Source organism: Antrostomus carolinensis, unplaced genomic scaffold (genome assembly GCF_000700745.2).
Source record: "Antrostomus carolinensis isolate BGI_N321 unplaced genomic scaffold, ASM70074v2 scaffold7484, whole genome shotgun sequence".
Lineage (NCBI taxonomy): Eukaryota > Metazoa > Chordata > Aves > Caprimulgiformes > Caprimulgidae > Antrostomus > Antrostomus carolinensis.
The window spans coordinates 47,847-63,247 of record NW_010310033.1 but is presented as its reverse complement, the minus strand read 5'-3'; the positions used below and the strand labels follow the sequence as shown (position 1 = coordinate 63,247).

Genomic DNA, 15,401 nt, shown 5'->3' with positions numbered 1-15,401 from the left:
TAGTTCTATCCACCTTAGTACCCACCAGGGATATTGTTAAGGACAGTCTATTTCTATATTATCCAATCATACAATAGAATAAAAGTAATCCTTCTTAACCCAGCAATTCCTCCCAGAACAGACCGATTGAGAGTTATTCTTGACTGTTTCAATTCTATGTAATTTTAAAATTCCCATCTGGCCCCATAGAACAAGAAGCAGAAAGTAGAAATGTTTGAAAGGTTTCCCAGTTGCCTGGTAAAATCTATGAATCACCACCTCCGGAGTGCCTATGGGAACATGGTGCAAAAGGAGCTCTCAGGTCATTTGATCAGATGTAGAACATGACAAACTTCTGCCCCTATGAAAGGACCTCCCACCTTGCCACTGTTCCAGCTTCTGGATGTCCAGCAGTACCTCTGCAAACCAACTTCTCTACTACTCCTCAGGAGAAAGATGGTTCCCATCAGGGCCAACATTTGAAATCATAATGTTATTGGTAATATCTACGAATAAGGTAAATTTCTTGCTTCCCATGTGTGCTGGTTTTTAGCTGGGACAGAGCTAGGTTTATTTTTAGAAGCCTAGAGCTGTATTTTGGTTTCAGCATAGGGTTCATTATGAGAAGAATGTTGATAACATACTAGTGCTTTCTGTTGTCACTGGAAGTCGAAGGACTTTGCGTTTTGCTAACCTATAGGTACAAGGTCTAAGGAAGGTGAGGAATATTAAAATTAGTAAGCTAGATTGGCATTTAGATATACTAATGAGATATTCCATATCATATAATATCATGTTCAGTATATGAATGAAGGTCTGTCTCTCTTGTGGAGGTTGTCTCTCTCTGCCTCTTACTCGGGCTCTTGCACTTCCAGGATTGTGGTTTTGGTTTTGGGATTGTCAGTCCTCAGGGACTGTTATCCAAGAAAGGGCCAGGCTTGGTCAGCAGGTGGTGAGCAATTGAACTGTATATCACTCATTTGTATATTTTATTACCACTATTATTATAAGTATTATGTTAAATTTTATTTTATTTCAGTTATTAAATTGTTCTTATCTCAACCTACAAGTTTCCTTACCCTTACCCCTCCAATTCTCTACACTGTTCTCTGTGGCAGGGGAGAGAGTGAGCAAGTGGCTGTGTTTGGCTGCTAGCCAAGTGAAACCACCACATCTACTGTTCTGAGAAAATAAAGTGAATTGCTCAGAATGTTACAGCCAATATTACCGATTAATAACCCCGAATGTGCACCACTGTGCTGAATCTGGTTCTGTGTTGTTTTTGGAGGGGATCTCTCAGCTGAATTTGTACCATGATGCCCATAGTGCAGTCTTGAGAGGAGAGAAGCTAACAATGCCCTTGCCCTATTGTATGAACGTCTGCAGAAGCTGGAAAAGCTGCATCCCAACAAATCTGTGTCTGACTCTTGGGGCTGGTTGATATGGTCACAGGGCGAATCTTCTCATTTGCTGCAGCTGGAAATGGATACTCCAGATTTCCCAACTGAGCAACATGACTATGTATGATAAAGCTCTTCTCACATATTTGAACCAATGAATATTTAATTATACTATGTAATAGGAACGTTTCTTCAGCAAGAAATGTGGCACTTTTCTCGATTTCAGAATGCACAAATAACCAGTGCTCAGGACAGGGAACTTCCTTGAGGAAGTTTAAATCCTTAACCCAAACTGGATGAAGAAGAGAGTTGACACTGGGTTTTTCATGTTCCTGGTGACCATGGTCGTTGCTGAGTTCTCATGCCTAGAAGACTGGTAATGCACAAATGTCCTTCTGTCAAGGCTGTGTTTGCTTGAAATGCTTGGTAGAGTGCTTACATATCTTGGTAGAGCTTTCACAGCTTTGAATCCCAGAGAAAAACATGTGTTGCTTTTCTGCCGTTAATGAATTGGAAGTGGGTGTTGTGACCTAGCCTGTAACCATCCCAGCAATATTTAATTTTGAATAATTGAGATACTCGGCCACTCAGTCCAATGGCTCCTGTGAATCCTGATTTTTGATCATGCAGCCTCTCTGTGCCTCCTAAAAGGAAGCCTATCATGATTCTTTGGGACAGTGAGGTCCTTGCAATTTAGGTAGTGCAACACAGACTTTGTAAACCTAGATGAGGTGGCTGGAAACAAACATTGGTGTCTGGGATATGTTTTTTTTATCACATCCATTGCAGATAGCAGGCTATTTAGCAGTCTTTACCATTGCACTAACAGTCTGTTGGATATCATGCTTGAAAGAAAAAGCATGTGCTGTTCTGCTAGATGGTATATTATTGTTTTAGGCAGTAAAAAAGAGGTGTAAGATGGTAATGTGCCTGCCAGCTACCTTCCCTTGAATCAAGTTCTCTGTTTGGTACAGAGTGCAAATCCCAGCTTGGTGGATGCTCTGGCTGTCAGCCAGTAAGTGTGAAGGGTAGAACAAGGATGTGACCTTGGTCCTGCCCCACAATGAAACAACAGCAATTGTTTCTGTAGCAGGAATGCAGCAAACTGCCTAAGCCTCTGAGGAAAAGAGAAGCAAGGCAAGAATCCTGTTAAGCCTAAATTCCTCTTTAGTAGTTCTGTCAGGTCTAAGTTACTCTTGTTTAACTATCAGACTGTAGTTGCAGCTGAATTTCCACCCTTGACCATTGCTTTTCATCACACAGAGTGACTTCAATTCCAGTAATGAGAACCAATTAGGTGCCCATAAAGGGCAGTATCACAGCCTTACGTTCTGGTAGACTCTTTCCTCTGTAGACAACAGCCCTGTGGTTTTCTTTCTGATGGGAAATCTCCAACTTCCAGAAACAGCTCTGTGTAAATCAGTGGGGGTCGCTTTAGGAGGAGAGAGGCAACTGGATCCAGCGCACCTCCTGTCACCGAGCCTGACAGTAGCACATCAACAGGAGGAGCAGGCAAGTGTTAATAAATCCAGAAAATAAGTATCGCTTCATTTCTGAGGCAGCACATTCTAAATGTACTGTGAGCCTGAATCCACAGGGCACATCCCTGCCTCAGAAGTGAGGGAAACTTGATTGGATTCATGTAACTATAAAGGTTTATGAAGTTTTGTGTTCAGTGTCAGTTTGCATTGGAGTGGACACAGGCCAAGAGGCCACAGTGCTGTGACGTCTAGTGGGGGCTGGTGGGAAGGGCTGCTTGGGCACCGTGGCCAACCCTCTGCTCCCTCTTGGCATGGACAGAGGGCAGAAATCCTGCTAAAGCCCTCTTTTGAAAAACCTTGTGGGCTTTGGCTGGTTGCCAAAAATATTAAATGAAAATAAAAGTGACTAATTCTGGCTAATTTGGGTTAGACTTTTCAGAGCTTGTCTCTGATCCCAGTGAGACACTGAATTAGAGCTACCTCTGTGGCAACTTTACCTCTCCCACATAGCACAAATTCAAGAAAAATGGCCCATAATTACTATTTTCCTAGGGAACCCATTCCCCATTCCCCAGGCAGAATGGATCATGCTCTCACAGTGAGCACTGTCCTATATTTGGGACTCGCCGCACTGCTCTCTATGTGGCTCCATGCTGAAAGGTATTCTGAAGATAGAACTGGCAGTTTTACTCAGAGGTTGAGCTCGTCACATTGGTCACCAGCACTCTGCTGTGACAGTGCTTTAGATGGATCAATTTTTACAATTAACTAACTTGATTCCTCCAAGATGGGGAGTTATCTTCATTTTACAGCTGAGAAACTGGAACATGTACCCAACCTAAAATGCTTACAAGTGGGTGGTTGTCACCGAGCATGTAGTACCTAGACCACATATTTGCATTGTGAGAAATGTGTCTGCAATTCCTCAATGCTGAAGAGATGTAACTGGGACAAGTCTTTTTTTGTGGGGATGGCAGGAGACATGTCCATGAGAAAAAGCTTTCCTTTTTGTTTCCAATTAAGTTCCTGAGCCAAAATCAAGTAAAGTACCAGAACTCCCCAAAGAAAAGGCTCAGGGTTCTTTAGTACAGGGTAAACATTATATTTGTTCCTGTGTTTTGTTTTGTGAACTTTAAGATGCTGTTGACTGAAATCTGCTGGGGATGAAAATGAAAAAGGGGAAGAGGAAAACAAGAACTGTCCTGAGAAAGTTTGGCACAGAGCTCAGCTCAAAGCATTTAACTTTGACAGTGTTTTATAGCCAAGTGAAAACACGAATCGAAGATCTTGGTAACCAGTAACAGACATTGCCCCCTCAAAAATTCAATCAGAGTCGGTTTACTTTCCAGTGAGTTAAGAGTTAAGATGACAATAAGGATTTTGTAGCAATTAAAAAAGAATCAAGCTAACAAGGAATAAGATGGCTATTGTGAGAAAGCCAGGAAATTCAAGAGTTAGAGGTTAAAGAAATCCAAATGTTTAAAAACATCAGAATGTGACATTGGGGTTCCCCAGCTTGTCACTTCTCCAGGCTGGCCCCCAACAAGAGACTGGTGTCCTGAGCTTGGTCCTCTGTCACAGGCTCACAAGGTACATGCTAGGTTACCATTTCTGTTACAGATTTGTTATCAATTTTTCTGTTATTTAAGGTAACTCCTAGTCCTCACATTAGCAGCCTTTTACGGCCGTCTACTTTCATAGCCAGAAATTTCTACTCAGATTGCTGTCCTTCCAATGAAAATGTTTGACTAAGGGTTTGATTTGCTTATTTTATAAGCAAAGAGCTTGTTCTCAAGAAACAAGTAGTCTATATTTTTTTTTCCTTTGGGAATCAAGAACAACAAAAAATGTAATTCATCAGAACTGGATAAACTGTTTACATTATTTTGCACTGTATTTTTTTTTAATCAAGGAAAGCTGTGCTCAGATGGAAGAAATTGTATTTATTTATTTATTTATTTATTTATTTATTTGATAATTGGTCTAGCAAAAGCTAAACCAAAGTCTAGGGTGAAGACAGAGATGGTCAAATGAGGATCTTCATCCAGGAACAATGTGGATATGGCTACCTGAGGTACAGCTTTGCTATAAAAGTACTCTAAGCTAGGCACTGGGGTTCAAATATGGGCAACTATCTAAGGCTGTTTGGATTTTGTTACCTCCATCTGAGACAATCCTCTGTTTAATACATCACCCAGGAGATTGCTGAGGGTGGACCATTGTGCTAGACTGAGGTCCTTTCACAGTAAACTGCTCTCCTGGTCACAAGTGGAAATTATAGGAATGCACCTGAGGATGATCAGGACATGAAGCATTGGGTGAATGCTAACAAGTGACTTCAGAGAGTGCTGAGATACTGGCACTGGAGTGAAACATCTGAACCTCATAAAGCTTGCCTAATTGTTTCTTGATTTTGATAGGTATTTTTTTGCTTGACTCAGTTAAGTCTGAGGCCATGCTCCTTTGCTTGCTCTGTAAGTGATCTTGTCTGAGTATTTTGATGGTCAGCTTTGTATCTGTGCCCAGACTAGAGGCAGGAGCTGAGTGTTTGTTATTTTGATGTGATTCGTTATCAAAGCCTCACGCAGACTATGCATGAGAGGCAGTCATGGCTCCTGTTTTTCAGAGATGTGGTGGTAGTACAGCTTCTTGTATGCAGTAACTTAGTAATTCAGTCAGTGCTAAAACATCTGCAGTGAATCAGGTGAGCACCTACACTCTTGTATATCTTACTGGAGACGTCAGTAAAACCATGCAGCAGAGGTACAAGTTGATAAAAACAGATATTGAATTATATCCAAGACAGAGATAAAGTTTATTAGGTAGGATGTAATGTTCAGCAGTTGTTCTTCTGACATTGAATTAGTTTTCACTGAGCAAATCCAGGTTCTTATGGGCTGTGTTTGCTAGCTATTGTGCATATCTGTGTGACTGTGCTGTAGAGATACTCCTGTCTGGCCTCATCTTCAAGGAGACCCAGTAAGGACTTTGGGTGAAAAATACAGGATGAAACTCTATAGAAATATTTAAATGGACACTATTGGACTAGTGTTCTCTCTAACAAGCTAAGGAAAGCTTAATGACTCAGGTCAAAACTCTAGATTGTCCACTGCAGCCATGTATTGTCAATTGGATAACATCTCTGTGTTACATCCTTGTATGCAGCCATATCTGTCCTCCAAAAGTCTTATCTGTCCTCTTTTTCTACCAAAGTACTTGTACCTGCTACTTCTGAATATGGTGAACTGAAATTTCTGTTTGGAAATAGTAGTCTATAACCACATTAGATGTTTTGTCCATTGGTTTAAGTTGCCAGGTTTCCTGTGTCTCAGTCCATTCAAGTATTGTCAATTTGAGGGTGGACAAGTATGCATGCATGCACACACATTTTCTTTGAGATATTATTAACAAGTATGTATTTGATTTATGGCAGCCTTCCTGCTTGATTGGTAAACAAGTTTGTTCTGGCTTTAGACTTGAATCCCATCCAACTTTTTTGTTTACAAAAATATCTCCCAGCTTCCACTTCCATTTGACATTACTTTCTTTCAACTATTGATATCTGTCATTGTATAAATGTCACCATGTTTTTACTTGTTGTCCTAGAATAAAATAAACTGTTTTGCATCCATTCTATTAAATCAAGTGAGATTCCAAAACTTTGGCCAGGTACTGAAATTACTGGTCAATATAGTGGGGCCCATGTTGTGTTTGAAACCACAGGTCCAGAAAGCCTTGCAAAACCTTACCATTCCACTCCTAATGCTGCTGTGGTTGCACTGAGACACTCTTACCATGAGGAAAGCCTGGGACAATACCCACTGGTAGAGTGCAAAGACCAGTTGAACTTGCATGTGCTGAAATACTACAGAAAAACTACCCTGTGATGTGACACCCACTTCACTGATATAGCCAGACTATGCCCTAACTCTTCCCCAGCCTAAATTCACAGATCTTTTTTCCAGAAAACCAGAGGACAATGAGAGAGAATGGAGGGTGTTTAGGTTTCATCCTGGACATAAGCCATGAGTCTAGAGCATGTGGCTCTGCCTGTGAAATGCAGGGAAGTGATCCTGGCTTCCAGTGTTGCTGCTGCTCTATGTTGCCTGCTACAACATCCACTGGAAACATGCCTGGATTTTAAAAGTAGGAGTCCAGGAAAAGGCTGATATCTTGCTCTCACTATATGAACTTGTCTTGGAGTGAAAAATGTGACATTCAGAAATATGAGTAGAGAAGGGTCGCTTGGTAACAACACTGCAGGGCTTGTTTTTGTATTTTAAGCATGTTCTCTCTGGGAGCTCTCCGACAATTAAGCAGTGGTCAAAGAAATTAAACTTTAGCCTTAAGCATGGAGGGAGGTAACAGGGCATCTGCTTCACTCTTCAGAAGTCAGTCACAAATGTCAGCCTCCCTCCCAGTCCCTTGGGATAACTCTGAGTACAGTGGAGATGTGATCAGGGCATTAGAGACATCACTGCACCTCAGGATAATTGAGCTTGACCATAACAAAAGCAGTATGATTACCTTAGAGCTGGGCAGCTAATACACAGGGAAGAACTAGATATATTTTAAAATAAAACAGTACAATGTTAAAGAATAGCACTTGACTTAAAAAAAAATTGACTTAAAATAAATCTCTCAAACTTTCGTCCTCTGGAATCTATTAAAGAAAATTGAACTGCACTGGAGTCTGTACCTTGATCATCCTGTGGTAAATCAGATGTTAGCAACTAAGAGTGAAGCTGACCATCTGGTTCATTTTGCCCAGTGCTTTGCTATCCCAGGCAATCATGTTATATACGCCATTTAACACACTGATCAAGCATCACTTTAAAATTGACCACATAGTTGTTCCCCTCTTGGTTCTGGAAAGAGGCTCTCCTGGAGCATCACTGCTCAGCAGCAGCAACAGCCTTCTAATTTCCAATTTCCAGTCATAAGGAGTATACTTGCCTTTGTTCTTGAGCCATATGTAGTCTCTTGGCTTATAGTAGCTGTCTAATCCCTTCCATGATCTACCATCCTCCACAGAGGCACACTATTCCTTCTTGTTCTATTCAAGCTGGATTTCCTCTGCATAAGTATAGGTGACCCAAATTATGCAGAGTATTACTTTATGTTTAGGCATTGGTAAACTGGTGATAGAGACTAGGAAATATCAATCTGATACCTAATATAACTTTTATTTGAACTATTTATAGTAATGATGTTTATTTCTTCTTCTACTCTGAAGTGAAAATGCTCAGCTTCAGATTTGACTGTAGTGTATTTACTGCAGGAGAAATAAATAATTCAGTTGGTATTTCTAAAAATATAATTAGTTGATGAGTCAGAGAAGAATTTCATTTTCCTAAATGTTAAGACTGGAAGATAGGGATTATCACGATCAGTTGGTCTGACCTGTGACTATGTCATGTCTTAGGACTCTGTCTGGTAATTCTTGCGTCAGTTTGTAATTAAGCTGGAAGATTGTTCAGACAAGACTGAATAAAGGGCTCAGACCACATTCTTGCAATTTGCTGAATGTTTTTTTCACACACAAACAAAAGGTACACCCCATAGACAAGCCTACATCTGGAGATTCATCATTTTAATTTAAAAATTTAAGACAATTAATATTTACTAATGGGCTAATTTCTGGTAACTCAGTTTTTAGAACATCATATGTAACTGTGAACCGCTATATATGTGTATGTATAGATACATATATTTTTAAGGCAATGAAACATATTTTTATTTATGGGAATCCAAGTCTTACCAAGAACCTGTATGAGCCACATAAAATGTGAAAATACGAAAGGAATCAGCTGGGATAAAATGAAAAGACATAAACTAATCAAACTCTAGACTGCAATAAAAGCTGCCATGAAAGAAGAAACTGAAAAACAAAGATGAACACCACATAGAGCAAAAGATCAATATTTTATTGACTGAAAAACAGATTGCTATGTACTTGTTGGTCAGTCATTATCCACATTGATTTTATGCCACGGCAGTTCAGCTCTGGCATAGCTATGCGCACACATTCTTTTTTTTTTTCTTTTTCTTTTTTTTTCATTTTTTGACCTAAAGTAATGGCTGTCTTCAGTATAAGTAAACCCCACTCAGGTCAGCTAAATAACTCTCTGCACTTAAGATCAGAGTTTAAAGGAGAATGTATGACTTAAGGACATGTAAGATGAAGACTAAAACAGTGCTGAGTGGTGCAGAATCTGCCATTCTTAATATCACTTTACAGTTCACAAGGGCCTGGTACAGACACTGTAACATGAATCAGGCCACTGTGAGACACAGTATGGAAGAAGGAAGAAGAGTAATACTTGTAACCCAGCTCTAGATTACCTTTAATAATAGACATGTGAGCGCTGAAGCTCAGCAAGCACATATAACCTCCTCAAAGCCAGCTACCTAGAAACTAATACCTTGTACTACAAGCGAGGGCTTCTTAGCTTACAATGACAGCATTACCACTTCTTGACATAATATTGGCAAATGCATGTGGCACATGGCAAAATGAGTCACATACTGCAGGCATTTAGAAGAAAAGGGGTAGACTGTGAATCAAAGACCCAGCAGGGTGGAAATGGTAAGGCCGTTAAGAGTGCTTTGATTGCTCCTAAGTGGGTTTTGAGGGGAGGAAAAGTACAAGGTCGAAGGGACAAGTATGAGTTGGCCCTTGTGTCTCTTAAAAAAATCATTTGTGTTATGAGTCTATTTGAATGTCTAGTGAAGACAATGGAGATAGAATCATAAGGCATATTAGCTATGGAAAAGTGTACAACAATGCTATCCAATCTTGGGCAATCCTCACCTCTTACAGCAGCTCAAAATATGGATTTCTTTATGTTCTAAAGCAGTAATGCTGGAAAAATTAAGTACAGTTAACAGATTTTGGGAAAGGACCTATGACTCAGTTTTTTTGATGACTAAATAATATGTTTCTGAGGAGCAATCTCAGTAAGGAGAGGAAAAGGACCCTTTTTTCTTTTATCTGGCCCTGTAATGGGCCTCTCTGATTCCATGGCCCTCTGTGTAAAAGTATCCCCTCCTCCCACTTACTGCCTGCTTTGTCAGCAGCTTTTTTACCTAAAGTATGGAGGATGTTGATATTTACAAGTTGCTGTCATCAGTGTTTTGATCCAATATAAAAAAATGCACGTCCAGCTTTCCACACCAAGGTCTACGTCTGTGAAGCAGTGCTAATGCTTCATCATTAGTCATATGCCATATAGACTTTTCACAATCCTCCTTGGTTCATGGGAGATGAAATGTAAATTTTAAAGTTTCTAACAGCAGAGTGCAGTGTGTTACAAGGAGAAACATACTGTAGTTAGATTTAAAATATACATGAATCTTTTCTGCATTATTTTCTTAACCAGCCTGGGTATGTTTAATTTTTTTATAAGCAGTTGAGAACTATGATAGAATTAAACTGCTGTTGGAAGGTTATTTGAATGACTAAATAACTGTTATACATTTTATATGGTTTTCTTACTGCAGAGTAATGAAATACATTGTTACAGAGTGAGAATAAAGCAGCTGTACAGCTCTCCACGGAACTATGAAGCAGAGCCACATTCATGACAAAGGACATCATCCTGCTGAGTGAGGAATCCCTGGCCCACCAGTGAGACAGAGCATTTCACACAGTTAAAGCATTCCCCATGCCACTGGCGCTCTTCAAATGAGACAAATTTGGCACCTCCGAGAGCTGCAAGAGATTATAAGAAAGATGTGAATCCAGTATTTCTGGACATGGTTCAGAAATTCAACATTGTTGATGCATGATCAGGTTCTCATTCATATAGCAAAAAACCAGACAAACAAAAATCCATACTCTGAAATATCTTTTGTTGGCTGAATTGAAAAAAAAAACTTTTAAATTAAATACAGTGAAAAATATTTTAAGCCACAAGTCACTTGCTTGTTTTCATATCCTATTATGAATTCTGAACACAACAGATTCATTAGAACGTCCATGCAGGTTTGCTTATCTTCCCAACAAACTATCATGAAAATTACTTGCAATATGTTGACACATATAGTTTTTATACCACACTGAGTGAAATTTAATTATTTCCACCTAAGTTTCTTCAAGATAGAGTCTTTCAGAAATTACCAGATCATGGAGTTCCTAGCATGAGTGTCTGAAATGAAATATTGAGGTTTTGAGTCTTTAGGGCTTTTTTGTTTTGTTGTTTGATTTTTTGGGGGGTATTTTTTTGGGTTTTTTTTTGTAAAATCATGCCCATTTGATTGAGTATTCATAATTTTCCTGTAAAGTCAGGCAGTACTTTTCAACAGTTGAATCCGCACAGAATTGCAGTGCAGAACACCAGCAAATGCTCTCAGAAAACTTCAGCTTTCATAGACTAGTGACCTATATGTATAATTATGAATCACCTAAGTACACAAGGATGCATGCAATGGAGCTTTGTTGCATTTGGCAAGCTTTCTAATTTGACAGGTGTGCCATATCAGCAGGGAGTTAATTCATGTCCAGTCAGATCACATTTATATTTAAAAACAAATCTGAAGAAATTATGGACATGAGGGATTTGTGTGTACTGTCCTGGGAAGAGCCAAAAAGTGCCTCTTTTAATATTTGTAAGGATGAATTTTAGTGCAGAAAGCACTAAATCAAACAATGGAGAAACTCCTTTCAGCACGTAAAAGAACTCCTCAGCAGCTAGGTAACAAATGTGATCAGTACGTCTTAGCAAGATACGTTACATGTGATGGAAAGTGTCTCTCTAGCAGTTAACTCCTCAGTCTTTCATTATGCTGGGAGTATTTTTAATGCTGTTTTCTAAAGTAAAGGTCTTTGAGAAAAGACTGATGATTCATCAGTGTCTAGTCACAGAATCACAGAATGTCAGGGATTGGAAGGGACTTCGAAAGATCATCTAGTCCAAACCCCCTGCCAGAGCAGGATCACCTACAGTAGGTCACACAGGAATGTGTCCAGGCAGGTTTTGAATGTCTCCAGAGATGGAGACTCCACAACCTCTCTGGGCAGCCTGTTCCAGTGTCCTGTCACACTCACAGTGAAAAAGTTAGTCCCCTCTAAAAGATAAGACTCACCTGTAATAGGTTTTTTGCAAGCAGCACACTTCTTAGCATATAATTTGCTGAAACAGTCTACACAGTATGGATACTCGTCTTTGGAAATAAACCTTTGTCCAGACAGCTGGGTTTTACATCCAGCACACACAAAGCATTCTTTATGCCAAGGCTGGTCATGGTAGGTCACTCCGCCAGAAGTTATTACCTATTGTATTGACAAACAAGGACAGAGAAACGAAACATAAGTGTGAATCATGAAGGGTTATCCAAACCCTGCATAAGTCCTTCCACTTGTTTTTTCTCTTACCATATGCACAAGAGAGTGTGGTCACATTAACTGTTTTTCATCTGGAATATTGATTTGTCTAACTGCAGTAGAGCTGAACATGCCTCTGGTTTGTTATTCTTGATTTTCTATCACAGGATAACCTCATGGTTTGTAATAAACAGGTTAGTTTATGATATTTTTCTGTTATACATATAGATAAAAGCTTAGCATCAGGCATGCTCTCAGAAGAGCAATTCTCAGTGATGGACAGTGGATGAGAGAACTGATGCTGAGATTATAGCTAATCTCCAACTGGAACTGACATTTTGCTGTCTCACAAACCGTATTTTAAGTAAGAAGACAGAAAAGGAGCGAAGTGAGACAGAAGGAGATCTACACTGTCAGAAGAAGAAAAAATGGTGTTTATCAGTGTCACCAAACTTCTTCCCTGCACCTCACTCACAGCTCTCCACTGGTTATTTCTGAAGAGGGAAATTTCCAGTTGCTCTATGGCTTCTATATTATGTGTGGTAAAGAGCTGTTTTCACAAAAGTTGTGAGAGACTGTACAGAGAAATTTCTGTAGAGATAAAGATGAGCTGTAAGATAGTGTTTCTACTGTCAAGTTACATGCATGGCAGTGAATGAATGGAGGAACAGGAAGAGGAAAAGTTGGAGGAACTTAATTAAGGAAAAATAGTGGTACCATCAAATTTCCCTGAGGAACAGAATTTCAAGGAAATAAAGAATAATACTGGGTGTTGTCAGGCAATAAAAAAACTTAAACAGTTCCCGATCCCCTTAGCATTCCAGTACTGGACTCTAACTCTCGTTTGCTTTTCCATTAAAATCTCAAAATCTCTGGCACAAAATTCAAGACTCCAGTTTGGCAATTTAATCTCTTGGGCTCAATTCTTATTTATGGGAACTGGTGCAAGTTTAAGTAGTAAAAATATTTTAGCTATTATGTAGGGGGATTCTTTGCATTCCTAGATTTTTTAAGGAGTAAATCCTGGTTATTTCACGTAAGTGCTGCTAACCTCAATGCCTCTCATAAACATAGAGCAGAATTACTATATTTCCCATGTGATCATTTAATACAAACTGAAGGCTAGATGTAGAGACATAGGAAAATATAAAAGTACTTTCTAAAGTTTAACTACTGAAAAAAAGAACAGGTAACAGATTTTTCCTAAATTAGAAGCTTTTGTTAGAGGTAGAGGTTTACAGAAAAACATTAAATTTATCTTAAATTTGCAGAAATTATAAGTTATTTGATGAAGTGGAAAAAAAAATCATATCAATACAGGTACCAAAGTTAAATTCTGCCATAAGAAGCAGCTTAAAACATTTCTCTAGAGAACAGTATCACACTAGAATAGTGTGAAACTTTGAGTGTTTTCATCAAACAGAGACCATTTTAAAACATGAGAAATCGAGGGATGGATGAATTGATTTATTTGGATCTGGGAGAAAAAAAAGAAAAACTCATTTGAAATCAAGCTTTCTGACATCCACAGGGGAAGCATCATGTGTTGAAACAGTAGGACTCTGAATTAGTATTATCAGAATTGAATATTACTTAAACTGATTATTGCTTGATATATTTCAAGAAAAAAACAGGCAAGACTGTGAATGCTTTGCTCAGCTTAGGTGGCTTATTATGCATGTGAATATATCTGAAAAAGATATGGAAAGGGAAAGCATGTTTATCAAGGCAAAATCAGAGATTATCAGGAAAGAAAGGTTTTACATAAATTTCCATGAAATACCCAACCTTGGTTAAAAATTACAATCGGTAACAAAAGAGCCCCAAAGTATTTGTTTTGGTCAATAAGTTTATTTCAAATATGATCAGGCTTAGATTAACTTTAACTAGAGGGGACAGGAAACACTATCACAGTTGGCTTTCAATGTCTGATGCTGAAAAGAAGACTCTGCTCTCTTAGTCCATTAGACATTTTACATGATCCAGCCCCTTCTCCCATGAGCAATATTACCTCATTAGAGCAATTTTTCCACTCCATGTTTAATTACCTTTTTGCAAGAGTAACAATGGTGAGCAAATCGCTTCTCAAAACAGGGCACACAGTAATTCTCATTGTCTTTGGTGATCAATGGTTTTGTTCCCAACGGTTGCCGGCAATACTGGCAAACAAAACAGGATTCATGCCAGGAACTTCCCTTAAATTCCATTTTACGGGAACCTGCAAAAAACCAAAGAGAACAATGCCCCCAGGTATAGCCTCATAACATAAGTTTTAAATGTCAGTAATACTCCTGTTTTTAATCTTCTATCCCAGTATTGGATTACCCAAGAAAGCACTTATCCTCAATCTAATAGAGTTTCTAAGTATGTACTTGAAATTTCAAGAACACATTCAGCGCCATGTGATCACTTGGCAAAAGACCTGCTAAATTGCCTAAACTGTGATTTTTAGTCTGTCCTTATACGAATCTTTTAGGATTACTTCGCTGTGACACACTTCAGTTGCTCAGGGTTTCTCTCAGGCCAGCCAACTCAGTGATAATGCTCAGGTACACAGCACTTTGATAAATCGAAGATTAATTAGTTGGAGGTTTAGTACATCTATTAATGTCCTGTCTTTTGTCTTCCTTAAACTAAGGCTCCTTCATTTATAAATGCATTATCTTATTCAGTTTAAGATGGTAATTTTTTAAAAAAGTAAATATCTTTTCTGTGATAAAGCACACTACACTGCTTCTTCTTATAGCTGATCCTCTCTGTCCTGGATCAATAGTTCTTTTTACCATGTTGAAATAGATGCTTTTGATACAGCGCAAGGACAGAAAGTCGCTCAATCAAATGTCTGCCAGAGGAGTTTCAGAGCTCTTAGCTCTGTGTACAGGTGCCCTCTACATGTTAATGTAGATGTGTAAGTCTAAGACATGCACATATGTCTGAGAATAATTTTTCCAGTGACTCTCCACCATAACTTCCTCCCCTAACACTGCAAAGAGAGGTGCCAGGTGCTTTACTGTTCTTTCCATACAAAGAAGAGTATTGCTGAAGCTGATTAATCCTGAAATACCTGTTTCCTGGACTGTGGGTCTGGTGGAGACAGAAACTACTAGTTATATTTAAACATAAAAGCTTTGCAGCTTTCTTGCAATGATCAGAAGGCTGACTTCATTGTCTTTGCCTACTGGGTCTTCTCAACACAGAGCTAGGAAGCTGATGACA

General features: G+C 39.0%; 1 protein-coding gene across 2 annotated transcripts in view; it reads right to left on the bottom strand.

Moving 5' to 3' along the window:
• Positions 1-10,056: 10,056 nt before the first annotated feature.
• Positions 10,057-15,401, bottom strand: part of FHL5 (four and a half LIM domains 5) — a 26,764-nt gene continuing 21,419 nt past the window's right edge. Inside the window, exons 4-6 of one of the 2 annotated variants that reach the window (XM_010166271.1) lie at positions 14,234-14,403; positions 11,948-12,134; positions 10,057-10,574 (exon numbers count right to left, since the gene is read on the bottom strand). In XM_010166271.1, coding sequence (XP_010164573.1) covers positions 10,423-10,574; positions 11,948-12,134; positions 14,234-14,403 — 509 coding nt within the window. In that variant the 3' untranslated portion in view covers positions 10,057-10,422. The remainder of the gene's footprint in view (positions 10,575-11,947; positions 12,135-14,233; positions 14,404-15,401) is intronic. The other variant, XM_029084565.1, reaches the window with a different exon arrangement.